The sequence below is a fragment of the Nannospalax galili genome, unplaced genomic scaffold (assembly GCF_000622305.1).
Source record: "Nannospalax galili isolate Female #2095 unplaced genomic scaffold, S.galili_v1.0 scaffold671, whole genome shotgun sequence".
Classification (NCBI taxonomy): domain Eukaryota; kingdom Metazoa; phylum Chordata; class Mammalia; order Rodentia; family Spalacidae; genus Nannospalax; species Nannospalax galili.
In genome coordinates, this window is record NW_008329133.1 from 1144530 (window position 1) to 1162470 (window position 17941).

At 38.6% G+C, this 17941-nt stretch overlaps 1 protein-coding gene across 2 annotated transcripts; it reads right to left on the reverse strand.

The window, feature by feature from the left end:
* Positions 1-3575: 3575 nt before the first annotated feature.
* Positions 3576-16541, reverse strand: Rab9b (RAB9B, member RAS oncogene family). Of its 2 annotated transcripts, XR_607236.2 has the most exons (4): positions 16353-16541; positions 9909-9983; positions 5320-8515; positions 3576-3706 (listed from the first exon to the last, which is right to left on the reverse strand). XR_607236.2 is itself a non-coding variant. In XM_008832471.1 (3 exons), the coding sequence occupies exon 3, from the start codon at positions 8471-8473 to the stop codon at positions 7868-7870; it is 606 nt and encodes a 201-aa protein (XP_008830693.1). In that variant the 5' UTR covers positions 8474-8515; positions 9909-9983; positions 16353-16541; the 3' UTR covers positions 5198-7867. The 2 variants fall into 2 exon arrangements, 1 of the variants encoding a protein (XP_008830693.1); XM_008832471.1 differs by lacking the exon at positions 3576-3706 and having other exon boundaries at positions 5198-8515.
* Between the last annotated feature and the right edge of the window lie 1400 nt (positions 16542-17941).

A 17941-nucleotide genomic window follows, 5' to 3' on the forward strand; every position in this document is an offset into this window, starting at 1 on the left:
CAGGGCTGGTTCATGAACACAGGGAAGCAGAGGCTTTCAGGCCACTGGAAGCTTGCACATTTGAACTTGTTGCAATGGTGGCGTTGAGCACAGGACTCATGCCAACTCAGTTAAACAAGGGCACAAAGGAGAGGTGAGAAATAGGTGGTGGCTGGCACTAGACTGAGCACTATTGGAGACTGATTGCTACTGGGTGAGGGAGAGTATGCCTTACATACGATCTCTAGATGGACTGACTAGACTCCAGCAGTGGATGAATTTGCACTGAAGGACATTTGGGTAAAAGTGCCTGGATAGGACTTAACATATATGGTGGAATATGTGAGGTCCGGTGGAGGGATAGGGGAGGCATGGATGGGGGAAAGTGTCTAAATTTGATTAAGAACTGTTGTATGAAATTACAAAAACTCAATAAATATATATATATATGAGCATTTAGCTTTGTTTACATTTTGTTATGTAAACAAGAACTAAGACTCATAGCCTTTTTAATGAATATCAAATATTCATTAAATATTACTTATTCTCAAATGTGATCAGGAGCAAAGAACAAATCAAATGAAATTTTCTTTCTCCCCCATCAACCATAGTTTTCTATTTTATCAAAAACATAACCTTTTCAACAATTTTATCATATTTAAAAATAACCAACAGAATTAATTGGCAAGAAATATGGGAGGAGATTAGAGAAAAGCAGGGGTATGGATATGGATAATATCAAATGCTAAAACCCACAATGTAAATATATATATTCCTGTAAATCAATAAGAAACAAAAGTGAAGGCTGAAGTTCAGGGATAGAGTGCTTTCCTAGTACACTCATGGATTCCATCCTCAGCACAACAAAGAAAAAAAAAAGAAGAATGTACCACCTCACAAATAAGCTAAGTAGAATGGTCTATTTACTGAAGAAAAATAGAAGTGATCAGTAACTATATAGCTATTTCTCTCAAAGATAGTAATAACTGCAAGTGAAAAACATAAGATTTGCTTTCATTCATTCATTCATTGAATTGGACAAGGAAGGAAGATATGTGTGGGTGTCTGAGAAATTCTGTCTATTCTACTAATGTTGATTCAATTTGGGACAACCTTCTAGAAGGCAATTTGCCATGATATATTAAAATTCATAAAATACTCATATTCTTTGCTCCAGAAATCTTATTAATAGGAAATAAGCACGGATCTGAAATAAGATTATTAGTGACCTTTACTTCTCCTTCATTCTGTAAAAAGAAGACAGTTTGATTATATGTATTGTGATGAATCCTTTAATAGTATATTATGTCAACATTAAATATAGTCTCTAGTCACTATATTGCAGAAAGTGTTACAGTATTATATTCTTTCCTTTTAAATAAATGTATTAAAACCCATACAAAGTTAAATCTACTTATCTCGGAGTACTATGATTCCATATGAATGTTATTTGATTTGCCTTGCTTTTCTATTTCTTTGATTTCCTGCCTTTTCTGTCATAGATGTCATCTTTAGTCCACCTCCAAATAAAGACAGACTTTAGAATGTTTACTGGTGACACTAAGTGTTCCACCTAGGACCAATGGTAAAAGAGAAGATCCAAATGCTACTGACACTTGTTCCTCTGTCAGTAGGCTCTGTGTTAAGCCATAAAAATTTTACAAGACACACCCTTCAAAGTGCTATTTTTTTTAAATCTTAATAATTTTTATTTATTCTTTGGAAATTTCATGTGTACATATTGATCCTATCCAACATAAATCCTTCCCTCCCATGCCTCCAGACCCCCAACTCTTCCCTCCCCAAACTTTATATCATCTTCTTTTAATGACCCACTGAGTCCAGTTAGTGCTGACTGCAAGCACATGGGCATGAGGCCATTTACCAGAGCATGGGCACTCTACCAGCAGCCACACCCCCAGAGAAAAAGGACTTCCCCTCCCCCAAAGCCATCAGCTACCAATAGCACCTCAGCTGGGGTGGTGCCTTGGAGCCCCTCTCCTATCCATGCTGGAATGCCGACCAACTTGAGCTTGTGCAGGTCTTATGCAGATAACCACAGTTGCTTTGAGTTCATGAGTGCAACAGGCATGTCACGTCCAGAAGACAGAATTTCACAGCACCCCTCCCCATCTTATAGCTCTTGTATTCTTTCTACCCCCTAGTCCATGATGTCCCCAGAGCCTTGGTGGGAAGGGTTGATACAGATGTCTCATTTAAGGCTGAGAACTCAATAGTCACTCATTCTCAGCAGGCTAGAGAATTTTTTTTTCTACCAACATTCTTTTTATTTATTTCTTGTGTTCATAAATGAATGGAATGCTGAATATTAATTAGTGATTAAGGAGAAAAAAATGTAAAATATCCAGCTTCACAGATCAGCCATGAATTCTGTCCATATATTCAATGTAAAGAACACTTGGTCCAAAGATTTCCAGAAGGGATGAGGAGCAGGGGCCAGTGGGGCAATGGATAACGCGCCTGACTATGGATCAGAAGATTCAGAGTGCTGTTTTTAAGGCAGCCAGTAACAATGTAAGGGAAAAGAGAAGATCTGTGCCTCTCTCTTGCTTCCTCACCAATGCATCACATCACAGGAAGCTACAATTCATATATTTACTCTAATCAATACAGCTAATGCTGAATTGGGAGCTATTTCTTTCATTAGGCAGCATTTTCCAATTCCTTTTCATCAGTCATTTCAGTAGAAATAGCATGGCTCTGGTAGCTTGGTTAAAATTCAGGAATGCTAGAGCGAGACCTATTACGTATTTGCCCATGGGTGACAGAGCATGAAAGGAACTGTCAGATTACAAAAAAAGTACGTTTGCACACACAGAACACAATATTTTAAAAAGCATTTATATGTGGCTGAATTCTCTTCCCTTGCAGCAGACAAAAAGATTTATGAAGATGCACAGATCACTGTCACAGCTCCTATATGATTAAAGAGAACAATTCCATATCCCAGTTGTGAAGATGCTTACAGGGAAAACACTGTTACCTTTCACTCTGTAAGGAAAAAAACTCTTACCCAAATATCACCACAACCACCAGCAGCTAAATAAAAGGCATTTTATTGATTTTTCAGTGTGTGTAAGCGTATCGATAAGAAAACAATTATTTTGGGATTTATTTTAATTATATGTCTGTGTGAGAGTATGGACATGTGAATACAAGAGTTCATGGAGACCAGAAGTGAGTGTCAGATCCCCTATAATTGGAGTTCCACAGTTTTATGAGCCACCATGTGGGTGCTGGGAACTGAACTTAGGTCCTCTGCAAGAGCCGTACACACTATTAACCACTGAGCCATCTCTCCAGCCCCTAGTATTTCTTTTTAAAATATTTTTTATGTTCCTTAAACATGCCTAGCTTCTATCATTCTCCTTTTATACTCTTTAGGAATAAACTAAAGTCTCTACTGGTGTGGAAAGTTGGGGTAAAGATATTAACTTGGGAAAGGGAATGTTAGTGAGTACCATAAAACATACATGTATTAATATGTATGCTATGAACTGAATGTTTATGCACACCCACTCCAAATTCATGTTGAAATCTTAACTCACCAGATGATGGTATCCGGAGGTGGGGATTTTGGTAGGTGAGAACATTAGCTCCATGAATAGAACTAGTGATTTATAAAGAGAAGCTCCTTTTCCACAATGAGAAGATATCATTTGTGAATGAGAAATTATCTTGCTCTTTGACTATCCAGCTTTAAGAACTGTGAGAAACAAAATTCTATTATTTGTAAGTCATCCACCTGGTGGCATTTTGTTTTAGCAGTTTAGGCTAAGATGGTGTACCACAATTTATCATCCCCAAAATCAAATGTAAGAAAATTTCTCCTCTGTAACAAATCCTGTCTTGCCATAGCAAGGAAAGAAAGATGTAAAATGACTATCTGGATCACAGAGCCTGAAAAAAATGTTGCAAGATAACTTTAGGTAACCAAAATGAAGCAGAATCGCCCACCTCAGCTCCCATTGTGAAATTATTCAAACAGAAGCTTTGATTTTCCAGTGTGTTCTTAATACTCAATTTTAGGACAGTATAGAAACCATGAGTGTCCTCCATTTTCTAGGAAAAAAAGCTTAGCTAAACTGTCTCCCAGATGAGACTTCATGTTATGTCTTAAGGTTTTGAGAGATTTAACCACTGGGTGATGAATTGTGCAGGAAACTAGCAGATGAAAGCTTCCTTTCTGCGTTGAAAATAGTTCTGAATAAGACCATCCACCTTCCCCTTGTTTTGTTCAATGATGGAGATCAAACCCAAGTACTCTACCATGAAACAAAGTTTAAGGGGATTATAAATTATTATGCTCTATAGCCTACAACTCATAGCACTACAGAATTTGGAGTGCTGTATTTGAAGCACCATGTAATTTTGGATCAAGAAAAAAGAATGTTTTCAGTTCCCCAAAGGTACCATACCCAAAATTACATAGAGTGGAAGAGTATTCTAAATTGGAAGCAGATAAAACCAATATGATGAAATCATGTGCACCAAAGAGACTAAAATCCATACTTTAAATGTCATTGAGCAAGATGGCTCAACAGATAAAGGTGCTTGCCACCAAGCCTGATGACCTGAGTTTGATCCCTGGGACCCATATAGTGGACGGAAAGAACTGACTCCTCAAAGCCATTCTTAGACCTCCACACACCCACTATGGCATGCACAAGCGTGCACACACACACACACCACAAATAATTGTCATATTATTTAACGCTGCTATTATAAAGTCAAGCCATTTGATGCTTAATGGAACTTTAATGGCCAAAATATAAGGGTCAAAAGAGAATATTTTTCAAAATCATTATATTTTGTTTTCTGACTCATTTTGTCTATATTTTCATATTTTTCTAATGTCTGGGCAATTTACCAGTTAAGAAAATAAAGAGAACATGTATATTGTTTTCATCCTAGATAATCTATGGCTAAAAATTAAGGTGGATTAGACAGTGGTATAAAATAGACATGCATTAGACAGTGGTATAAAATAGAAGGGCTCTACCCGCTCAGTCTTTTGTGTTTGCTTCTGAATCACCTCTCTATGATCAGTAGGGAGAGGCTTCTTGGAGGATCACATGAAAAATGACTCAAAGATCATATTAGATGCAGCTTGAGAGAGTGACTTGACTGACAAGTCTGCCATACCCACTAATTGCTCAAAATAAGAGAAAAAAAGCCATAAACGTTATAGTTTGGTTATTCAAAATGCACTTTTTATTCACTTTGACACAGACAATTTTTTTTACAACTGAAACAAAATATCTAATACATAATTTTGAGATTTTTAGCAGCACCAGCAACAAGAGAATTATGAAATACCTCAGGATAAAGTAGAGATGGCTGAGGCAGGCACAAATAAACCTGAAATTCATCAATCCACTGAAGACATATGGAATCTGAGGCCCCCTGAAAGCCAATACAGGACAATACCATAAATAAATATTTTATATGATGCTTTAATGGACCATTGAAAACCAGTATGCTTCTAATTAGAAATATATTACTCCAAAAATCTAGTGTTCATTGAAAAACACCTATTGAAAATATTGCACAGCACATCCTAGGGTACATAGTCAGTTTCTAAACCTATATGCACAGTTCCTGCTACTCACCGATGTCAGCCTTTGGTGTTTTAGTCTTACCCAAACTATACATCAGCACCTACTGAGCGTTACCAAAATGCCACTGTTTCGTCACCTAAAATGTTAAGTGTTTTCCTTAAAATATTGTGAAGTATTCTGGCAGGAAAAAAAGGTATGGCTAAGAAGAAAGGGGCTTCTGTTTACCTGCCAATAAAATTGCCATTTGTCTTGAAGGACAGGATGCCTATGAATTGAATACCCATGTGTATTTACTTTTACTCAATCACGTGCCATTCTACAGAGACAAATACTATTATGAGCTTGTGGAGGTTTTTATGAAGGCCTGAGATCTACAGATAGAAACTATTATAAGCAGAGTGCAAGTAGAAAGAGAAGGCCCCAGGTCTCATGCACTTAAAAATAATTATCATTTATTAATTCTGATATACATATTTTCACCCTAACATGACTGTAGCAAAATGACTGTAGAACTTTGAAACCAGTGTGGTTGGCTATAGGCATAGGCAGGATAGGAACCAATATTTAAGTGCTGTGGGGTCCCAGTTCTGGTTTTGACTTCTGGAATCAAAACTAATTGGACAATAGGGTCAGGACTATACAATAATTGGAAATACTGAGTAGGTCTAGGTTGAAATACTGTCCTCCTCTCGTCTATGTGGCCCAAAAGTCCCAGAGTTCTTAAAGCACGTAAGGTCCCACATGTAAGGCTGATTCCATATGTGGATACAATGGAGAATTCTAGGCTGTATTCCTGTGAAAGCTCCCGACTCATCCTTGGCCTACATCTCTTTGGGGGACCATTTCTAATTGTCCCTCTCTGCACTGGGTCACAGTTTTTATCATACTTATTTTAAAGCACAGATTAAAAACTATGCAAATCAACCAATAAGAACCAGACTGCACACTCATGATACAGTAGCATGTAATTGGCAGTCATGTTGTTCAGAAATTGTCAAACCACTTTTGTTTTGACTATGGTGTCTTTAGGATGTTCATTTCATAATAGTTGTTGTTAAAGGCTAATCACAGAATGGCTTGGGAATTTTTAAGGCCCTCTCCATAGTCTTAGCTGTGATTTTCACATAAATCCGACCAGAACACAGCACTGACATAGTTCATGAATTCAGAACTTAGAACTGGAAGGGACCTTATATTAAATATGTAGCCAGTACAGAAATCCTTTATATATTATCTTAACAGAAGGTCACTCAGTGAATAATTTCACCAGGAGGGAGCTCACTATTAAGGCAGACTATTCCACTTTTGAGCAAATCTAATTATGAGAAATTCATTCTAACCTAAAGTTAAAATCTGTTATTTTACGAGTTTCAGTGTCCTAGTTTTTCCAGCTGAAGAGTCAGTGAAACATCCAAAGAATCAGATCCTTCTCCTACAATAAATGAGTAGAGGAACCTTGCAAGAAAAGCCCATTTATTTCTCATCCTTTCCTGAAGCCTTCAGAAGCCAGCATAATGAACCACAGGACCATCTAAATTTTAAGCAGAGAGCACTGCACCCAAGGCCAAGTGCTAAGCAGCATTGCTAAATTGGTAAGAAGTTGTCAAAGAAGCAACATCTCTATGAAGCAACAGTAGACTTACGAAGGAAAAGCAGACCAACCATTTATTTGCAAAGGCAGTTGGCATATTTAAGCATAATCCATTCACTAGTGTCCTGTGACATCAAACACAAGGACTGTAATCAACCTCCAGTGTCATTAGAGTAACCCTTATTGAGATGGTACTTTTTAGTTCAGATGAGAGTAAATGATACATAAAGATTTGAACAAGTCAGTGTGCATTTTTAGACTTCTACATTATGTGACCATCACCACCTTTATTGTAATACAGCTCGGATTCTTACTTTTTCCTTTGGCAGAAATGTCAGAAACTGCTTGGCAAGAGTCTGATGGTGGCATTTGCTAGATGGTTAATGGAAAGCTTTAAGCCTTTCACTCCTTCATGCAGCTGGGTTCTAGGTTTAAACTGTGATTTTAAAACATTTAAATCTCTCAGGACTAAAAGTTTCTGAAATGTCCTGAGTCACAAAGGGAAAATAGCAGAAATCACACAAAATACACTTGGCTCAATAAAGCTTTTTTTTAAAAACCACTCTACAACTTCAATTTGATAGGCTCTGTTTCAAAATAGAGCCTTATCTTTTACCTTCTTATATGTGTGTGTGTGCACACTCCCAGAGAGGCACAGTAATTCTTATACTACTGACTGACCAACGTGGTACATACTTACTAAGATTCCCTACATTTAACAGCATGAAGAACCTGCCTTTGAGCCACTGTTCAAATCAATGGTGTTACCTAACATGCAATGTTCCAGCTGTTCCTCTACAGCTAATACCTGCCTGACAGCTTCTTCAAAGGCCACGGTCACATTAGTATCATCTTTGGCACTTGTTTCTAGATAAGGGTAATTCCCATTCTCCATGCACCAGGCTTTTGCCTCCTCAGTTGTCACTTGCCTATCCTCTTTGTCTACCTTGTTACCCAGAACGACAAAGGGGAAATGCTCAGGGTCCTTCACATCAGCATAGTAGATAAATTCTTTTTGCCAGTTACCAAGGTTCTCAAAGCTCTGTCGGTCATCCACACTGAAGGTCAACAGGCAGCAGTCCGCTCCCCTGTAGAAAGGTGTTCTAAGGCTCTTGAAACGCTCCTGCCCAGCAGTGTCCCAGATCTGAAGTGTTACAAAGCGTCCATCTACCTCCAGATCTCGATTTAAGAATTCTACCCCTATAGTATGAAAAGCCTGGGAATCGAACTTATTGGTTACATAACGGTTCATAAGTGAGCTTTTTCCAACTCCACCATCACCCAAAAGAATGACCTTTAAGAGAAGGGATTTCCCACTCATTGTTGTAGCACCAAATGGGGAGGAGTTTGTAACCAAGAGAACCTGAAAATAAATTTTTAAAAAGGGAGGGAAAACAGTTAAATCTGAAACAAATCAACGTCATAGCAAACCTCCCTGAATTATGAGGCCTTCTGATTTAGCTTCTCTTCTTTCACCATTAATTGATTTTAGATAGGAAAAGAAATAAAACTTTTTGAAAAATGGGAAACAGGCCTTGTTTTTCTGAGCTCTCCTACTTGGCAAGGAATGGTGGAATGCTGTGAGCAAACCAACTAGCAGAAGGTCCTTGAATTTACTGGGTTCTGACACTATTCTAGGTGAGAGAGCCTTGAATAGAAATGTCACTCAAATATGTGACCATATTAGCTTCCAGTTTGGACTGTTGCAAACAATATGCAAATATTATGAAACTTATTTGAGGTTTAATGTCTGCTCCTAAGGGACCCATGAATTACTGAAAGTTGTATAAGTTGTATTCATGATTTTGTCAGTAGAGTTCCAGGCCACAATTAGCCTTATCTGAGAATATGGAAAAGAGAAAAAATCCAACTTCCTTTTTAAAAAAATCTTTTCTTCTTTGTTATTATTTTATGTGTATGAATGTTTTGCCTGCATGTATGTAAATGCACCATGTGCCTGCAATGCCAACAGAGGTCAGAAGAGGGCATCAGATCCCCTGGAATTAAACAGTTGTTAACCACCACGTGGGTGCTAGGAACTGAGCCTGGGTCCTCTGTAACAGCACTCAATGCTCTTAACTGCTGAGCTATCTCTCTAGACCCAACTTTCTTTATGCATTTATTCCATTATATTTTCACTGAGATGGATACTCTAATAAGCAATGACTTTTTCATAAATTTTTCTTCATGGTATAATGACATATATGTTAATAATGATTGAATGATACTAATAAAAAGATATCAGGGAAGAAAAATTTGATTGGTTTATAAATTTTTGAATTTAAGTTTTAATTCCATAAAACCACCATATGAAAAGACATGGTAAAATTCAAAGTGTTAATAAACATAGTATTTTTTTCTTGTTACCTACACAGCATACCTATGCACAGACTACCTAGAATACATGATAGAATTAAAACATCAAATATTTACTCAAAATGTACCGTATGCTATATTCTGTTAGGTACTTTCATATTAGGTCCACTATTGGGGCTCAAGAATGATGAAGCTACTTGGGTTATATTTATGCTAGAGCCTCAAGGGGATGAAAACTAAACACCAATCACAACCACAGAAAAGCATGCAAAGAGCTTCTGGAAGCATGCACATTTAAAATATAATTTTAAAAACAAAATAATTCTTAAAATTATTTTGGAATGCATGTGTACCAATTATATATTTATATAAATATTCACTTTTAACACATTAAAGGCTTAAAATATCAAATTGGTCATGTGCCATCATGAAATACCTACCCAGTTGAGGTTTTAAAACACTTTTAATCCTTTCCTTTGTTCCTGTTGTTACTTTATTCTTTCTTTTTTAGGGTTCTGAAAAACAGAATGGAAAACATTTTTAACAATCTATAATAAAATGAAATTAAATGTACATAAAAAACACATCCAATTCAGGAAAAAACAGAGCAAGCTCAAGTAACTTATAGAGGATGCTATCCACAAATATATTTAAGAGTTTAAAATGTTACAGAGGTTTAATGAGACAAAACTAATTCTATTGCTGGAACTTCAACTAGTCCTAATTTGAGTGTTCTTCATGTGAGTTTTAAAACTACATTATCTTTCCACTGAATTCACCATTCAAAGTAAAAGTAAATTTTAAAAGTAGGTATTATTTACAAGGGGTGAAATTTGGGAAAATGGATTTAATATAAGCCAGAGACTGTATTCCTGTATTCCTTCTTTTTATACCTACCAACATTCCCACTTCCAAAAATATTAGTGCACTCACCGATCTGCCTTGAGGCTGTCTGAAATGGACACAAGGATTTTTGTTTGTTTTTGGAAAAAAGGTCTCTCTCTCTCTCTCTTTGTTTTTGGGAAAAAGGTGTCTCTCTCTCTCTCTCTCTCCTCTCTCTCTCTCTCTCTCTCTCTCTCGTCTAGACCAGGCTGGCCTTGAACTCACTGAGATAGGCCTGCCTCTGCTTCCTGAGTGCTGGGATATCAAAGGTGTGCACCACCACACCCGGCCACAAGGTCTCTTGTATGTAGCCCAAACTGGTCTGGAGTTCCCTATGTAGCCCAGGTTAGCATTAAACTCCTGATTTTCCTGCCTCACCCTCCTGAGTGACTGGGTTACAGGTAATCACCACCATGCCTAGATTGAATACAGTTTTTAATATTTGGCTGTCCTTTCACATGTTCAAGCACACAGTCTCTTAATATTATAATTAATTATGACAAGTCTTGCTGAGGTAAAATCAGAGTAGTGGTCTAAAAAGAAAAATAATCCCTATACCTGTTAAATATTCTTTTTTGTGGAGAAATAAAGATTAAAAAAATAGCTCCCAATGCTTAATAATCTTTTGTCTTTTTCTTCTTTTTTATTAATTTTTTCTTCCATATAAGGGCCAATCACCTATATGTATATATTTGTTTTAATTTTATTTTTATTTTATGTGTATGAGTGTATTGCCTGCATGTATGTGAGTACACTCATGTCGTGCAGTGCTGTGGAGGTCAGAAGAGGGCGTCAAATTCCCCTGGAACTGGAGTCAAGGACTTGTAGTTGCCATGTGGGTGCTGGGAATTGAACACAGGGCCTCTGCAAGAGCAGTCAGTGCTCTTAACCGCTGAGCCAAAGGGTGATCAGATATTCACCAGCTACCTAAATCAGTAGTTATAAATTTACACAATAACTTATAAGTTGATAGGATTTATCCTCCTTCTTAGTCTAAATCTACTCTAGAGAATTCTTAAGTTTCCTACAATTCCTATTTGTTTGGTTTCTGTTTTCTCTTTCCTGCTTTCAAATTTCTGTCTTTGAAACTAGATCAAGTAACAAACTTTCTTGACATGAAGGTAAAACAGATGTGTTAGCACAGATTTTTAATTCTCTTTTTGGTTTGATTTGGTTTGGTATATTGAGGAGGGAACCCAGGGCCTCAGCATGCTAAGCAAATCCTCTAACACTGAGCTATGCTACCAGTTCACACTTACTCATTTTTAATACTGGTATATAGGATAATGTTACAGTTCAAAACTCTTCAACTTTCATTTTTAAAAGTAATAGAAGGAAGTACAAATTTGGATTTACTACAGATGGCTGGTATTATTGATGGTACCAAATGAGTTCCCTAAGCGCCAAGCAAACAGGTGTTGACATCATTAAATAACTCACTAAACTCTATCTTCCCAGCTATGGATAATATCACTAAATAAGTTAAGGGCTGAATGAATTTGGAAACTAAAATTCCAGCTCCAGAAATAATGATAAAGTATTAATAACTGAGAGAATTCCTTACTTGGTGATATGCACACCTAACTTCTGAGTACATAAGCTCCATGCCAGCGGAAAAAGAAAAGCAATGGGATTCAATATCATGAGTACTGGGCTGGAAGCAACCAGGCACCAGGGTCTTCTTTGCTGTTATAGCATTCATTTATTTTATGAACTTGGGCAGATCATTTAATGTCTGTCTGCTGTTTCACTTTATTCTCATATAAACACAGAGCCTGAAATACGCCCCCTCTTTACTCACAAGATTTAGGGGTGAACAACTTAGGAATTTTGTAAGGGTTTGTAGGCAATTCTTGACATTTATGGCATCAAACTTTGTTCCTCTTGCTCTTCCATCTCCTTTCATTCATGGGTGGGGGGCCTGTAACCTCTTTGGAAGGGCCTGTTAGTGGGAAGATAATTTCTTGTTTTTCTTTAATGTGTAAAAATATCTTGTTTCCGAACAATTACGAACATCTGCATATGGCACAGAAGTGACCTTCAGTGTTGAAGGGACCTTCACGATCATCTGGTCTAAGCCTACTGCTGATGTCTGAGAAAGCACTGAGTGCCTACTGTGTGCTGTGTCCTTACCAAAGTGATCCTCTCTCTCCTCCTATCATCTCTAATTCTCATTTGTCTGCTAAAAGTAGAAAGAAATAAAATTTAGACTTGTCTCCTTCCCTTCAGTGACTATATCCTGTTGATTTTGCCTCCAAATATGCATTCCCAGTCCAGTGCTCCCATCTTCATTTTTGGAGATGAGGGTCTTGCTATGTTGCCCAGGCTGGTCTCAAATTTGTGGACTCAAGTGATTCTACCTTCCATGACATCCTCTCAAACAGGTAGGATTACAGACATGCATCACTGTGTCTGGATCCACTGCCATTTTGACCAGCATTTTCTCACATCTAATTTCTTATGAGAGGTTTTTTTTTTAGCTCTTTCTTCCTGCCTCTGGTTTCTCCTCACCCAATCTATTTTGTAAAGTTTTAGCACTTGAACATCCAATAGATGTAGCTATGTTTGGAGATGTTTAAGGCAAGGACATGCCTGTCCATAAGGAATTTACAAATAAATAACTAAGCTTCAGCTCTCAAGCAGGGATGGCTGGCTGAGACTAGTGGTAGGACCACTTGCCTAGTATATGTGAAGCCCAGAGTTGGAATCTCAGTGGAGTTCTTTTTCACATTAGGGAAACACAGGATGATTACTGTTCAAAATAATCAATTATATTTTAAAATAACCAAAGAGGCTGTACCTCAGCTGGTACAGTACTTGAATGAATGCACAAAGCCCTGGGTTCAATTCCCAGCACCACACAAAGCTAGGCATGGGGTCACATCCATATAAACCTAGGACTGAGGAAGAAGAGGCAGGAGGGTCAGAAGTTCAAAGCCATCCTCAGCTAGTGGAGTTCAAGGTCATTCTGGAATACATGAGGACTTTTAGGGAAGAGTGAGGGGTTGATAAGTGTGGGAGGGAGATAAGAGAGGGCTGGAGGGGTGAGAACAATCAGAATGCACTATATATGTATGAAATTATCAATACGGAAATTTAATAAGGTTATTAAATTTTTTAAATGGAAAAATAAAACATTTTCTATTGAGCCCTTTACAGAAAAAACTACAATATTAAAGTTCCCAATGCAAAGAAATGACTAATATTTTGAGAAAATAAAATTACCACAATTCTATCATATGTTGCACATATATATCAAATTATCATATTGTACCCCCAAAATATGTCCACATATAATGTCTCAATAAAACATCTTTTTCTTTGCAGTTTATTGTATTATCGCATTGCTTGATGTTAACATTTTTTAAACTATGTCTATCCTATACAACCAATTTTAAATTTCTGAATAGTAGGAACTCTGCTTGTATATATCTTTGAAGCCCCTTCAGCATTTTGTACCAGAATCCTTCACAGAAATAATCAGTGAGTATTTATGGTTTAACAGATTAGTTAGGTGTGTACCCAGAATTGATACCTCTGAATTTACACCAAGGTAAAATAGATCTGCAATTCTGTAAGATATCCAAATATTATTATATATACTAAAGAGTGTAAATTATTAATTTATCTGGATCACTTTTCAGACAGGGCTTGCAGGAATTCCACCTGTTGAAGATCAATGGAAGTTTTCCAATTTCCTTTATGCTAAACTCTTATTTTGAAATAAATATATATTTCCAATACTATCTCCATTCCTACCAAAACCAAAAGCAGAATTATATCCACTTTATATTTTCAGTGGATGCCGTCAACCCTAATATCAGTCATTATTGTTTGAAAATGAATGTGATGCCCTTTAGTATATATTCAAAGTAAAGGAACTAGAATAGTATAAAAATCAATGAAACAGTTCTGGAACTCTGTGATAGTCTCCATCTGTTGCAAAAAGAAGCTTCTTTGATGAAAGGTGAAAGGTACACTTGTCTGTAAATATGAGGATGCATATTTAGACTAAAGTAAGAAATTATGTTGGTCCATAGACCATATTATATATATTAGAGTATGTTAAATTGAGCGGCAGCAGCGTGGGTAGGTGAGGATAGAGAAGGGGATCTAAATACCATCAAACAATATTGTATGAAAATCACAAAAATTCAATAAAACATTTTAAAATGAAACAGAATTCCCTACCCCAGAATATGCCAAATTTGATCTAAACCTTTAAAAAAGGCATTAAGCAGAGATATTACTTCTTTGATAATAATAATAAATACATTTAATATGAAGGTCAAATTCAGTATGCATCCCTTATGGATCCCATATCAGACTAGATCTGAACCAAATATTCTTTGTTCTCTTCTCCCACCCCAGACCCCTAGTACTGGGAATATAACCCAGAGCAATATACATCAAATACTCTACCATTGAGCTACACATCCAGCGTCCCTGGGTCACAATATTTATTCTAATTTTGGTTCCATTCAGAGAAATACCTGGATTTGACTCAAATATCTAAGAGAGGCAACTGCCCTTTTCTACCCTGCCAAATGAATTAATAATCACTCTAAGGATGTTTTATTCACTTTTTTTTCAACTTGGGTCTCAGTCTTGGACAATAACGTGAGACAGAAAGTCACATAACCAATATTCCTAGGTCTTTTTCGTCAATGCACTTGAAACCTTTTGGATCAGCTATGCTTGCACCCACACAAGCTTATTAAGATTACAGAGTTTAGTTGGGGATGCTTGGAAGTGGGGGTGGGGGCAATACAATGAAGAGATAGGCTGAGCCTTTGAAAATAATGCATTTTCTTATGATTATGGAGAGAAGAGAGGCACACAAGCAAATTGGCAACGTAAGTTCAGTTGCCATGGGGTAGGATGATGCTCAAAATCAGCAGCGCAAATTGTTTGGGAACACGTCTTGACAGGAATGTGTACTGCAGGGCAGGGTGGGTGAAGAGCAACAGGGGAGGACTAGACAATGGATGAGAGTGGCCGTGATGGAAATCTGCACAGGAGAGGGACCATGCTTGGGGCTGTGAGGAAAGCCCATCCTGTGGCCAAATGCTGATTAGAGTCATTCAACTTACTGCTGAATCCTGGAACAATATTCAGAAATACTGCACTGGAGAAATGGGTGTGGCTTTCTTTACTGTATGTAAAAAATCAACCCAAAGAAGAAACTATTAATCTTTGAGATCCTCTAATTTAAATGGTGTACATTGGTTCCCATACCACCTGATGCTGGGAAGAGGGTTGTTTTGTGTCAGGGAAGCCCTCTGACGCACTGGATTTACTTTGCAGAGCTAACAGTTATCAGCTACACCCATACTCTAAGTCTACACGTCACAGTTGTCACACCACTTTAATTGTTCCTAACTTCATGCCAATATTTCCGTCTTCTGCGCAACTCAAAGGGTCCAATGTGAAATTTCCTGTGTAGCCTTTCACTCCTCATAACAGCTCTGGGATAATAATCCTAAAGACACACTAGATAGCCACTTGGCACTGTCCCCAGGCCACGTCTTCCTTAGTCGGCGGCCTAGAGGTTATTAGGTAAGGTTTTCAGGACATTAAAGAAACATCCTTTGGAGACCAGGAATGCTGGCAACTCTGTAATAGGGACATTGTCAATACTGGGGACTTAGAAAATGAAATGTCATGCATAGTCCAACTACCTCGTACCCAGGTCCTCTCACCTCAGCTCTCAGAAGCAGAAGGCTGTGGCGCATGCGCACTGAACCACACCCGCTCCCCACGGAGCCCTGCGCCTCTCTGCCCTGCTTTGGCAGCCACTCCAGATTACTCAGCAACGCCCCCCTCCACCCTCACTTACCCCCAGTGCAACCCCAGTAGCTCTTAGTCCCCTTTTCTGAGGTGCGAGTGGCTCCGGAGATTACCTAGGCTACCCCTTCTCCGCCTCTCCCAGGGCCCCACCTCCTGGCCTCCCGGGTCCTCCAGCCCTAGCCCCTCTTCCTGCCCACGCACCGGCACCTTACCCAGCACAATGGGAAGGAGAAAGGACCGGGCTACAGACGCCAGGCAGGTCAGCTCTGCGTGCCTCTAGCCTGGCTCCTCAGCGACAGGGTCACAACTCCTGCTGCCGCCTCGTCCTCAGTGGGGCAGCAAGTGCAGCTTGGACCTCGGTGGCCCGACAGCTGCCGCTCGCTCCCGCCGCTGCCGCGCGCAGCGTCTCGCGCCCGCGCCCGGCAGGCAACGGGGCGGGGCCCGCGACGCCTCCGTGTGCCCCTTTCCCTGAGCTGGAGACCTACAGCAGCCTCCTCCCGCCCTCTCCTGGGGAGAGTGCTCCCTGGCTGGCTTGCTCTTCCCTCATGATCACCCTCCAACCCGTATCTCCCTAATCTTTCCTCCCCTCCCTTAGCTGATTAGAAGTCCCAGCAACCATAGACCATCAAATAATTGCTCTCTGGCTTAGCTTCTCTACGGTCGGGGAGCCTAAACTCTCAGGCCAAGCTAGCCATAGTCTCATTTCCTGAAAATACTCTTCTGTTTATCTCATTTACCAAAGAACCAAATCTTTCGTCATTTTTTTTTGTTTCAAATATTGCAGGAAAACATGCACTCACAACACATTAGTAGGCCCTGTGGCTACTGTTCATGAAATTCTGACACTCCAAAAGGAATGATCCACATCTACAGCTCAGACGTAGAAAGCACGCAGCCATTTACCTGTACTGGTTACTATCCTAGAGTACCACAGACAATGGTACGTGAGTTCCAGGAACTGTTAGTGGGGGAGAATTCAGTGTTCCAATTGTGCTTAGCCACCAAATTAGTTCGTTCTTATTTCCTGGGGACCTCTGGTACCTTCAACTACTTTGTGATCCCCCTTCCCCCTCTGTAACCAAAGGAAGACAAATCTCGAGGTAATTTATCCTGCACTCCATCCATTTATCAGTTAAGATTAATCTTAAGGGTCACTGCTATCTGAAAACCAGTGCCTGCATGGTGCTGCACCCTCAACCATGTACTCCTCCCACACAATACGCTCCTCCACCCTCCATCTATGCCACTGTCCCTCTACCTTTTCACAAGGCAAAACAATCTCAGTAGGCCTCAGTGTAAATGCCACTTCTCAGGATAACCTTTCTCCACACTCCCAAAATGAAGACAATGCCTTATTTATCTCTTAAAGCCTCTTCTGACTTTCTGTACTTTTATTTCATATCACTAGTTTGTGATGATATATACTTAAATATCTACTTATTTGGTTACAGCTGCTTTCCCCACAGAACTATACTGCACTTTGGGTTCAACTACTGTGTTTGAGTTTATCACTGTATCACCCAAAGTTAGATGTGTATGATGTAATAAGGAAATATTTATTGAGTATGAATGAATAATATCAATAAATATTGATATTTTAAAGTAAATGGATCTAATGGAATGTCTTGTGCTCTTTAAACCAGGATCACTTCTGACCCAAACACACTGTAACACTCGTATGATGGAGAGAAAATGTATAATATCCTCTAATTTTTGCTCATTCAAATATGTAATAAAAGAAAATTACTGAGCATGACCCTTCTACAGTTTGGATATGGTTTGTCCTTCAAAGGTTCATGTG

Bases quoted from the DNA above. Each gene is read 5' to 3' on its own strand.
- Rab9b (XM_008832471.1), bottom strand. From the start codon at position 8,473: ATGAGTGGGAAATCCCTTCTCTTAAAGGTCATTCTTTTGGGTGATGGT.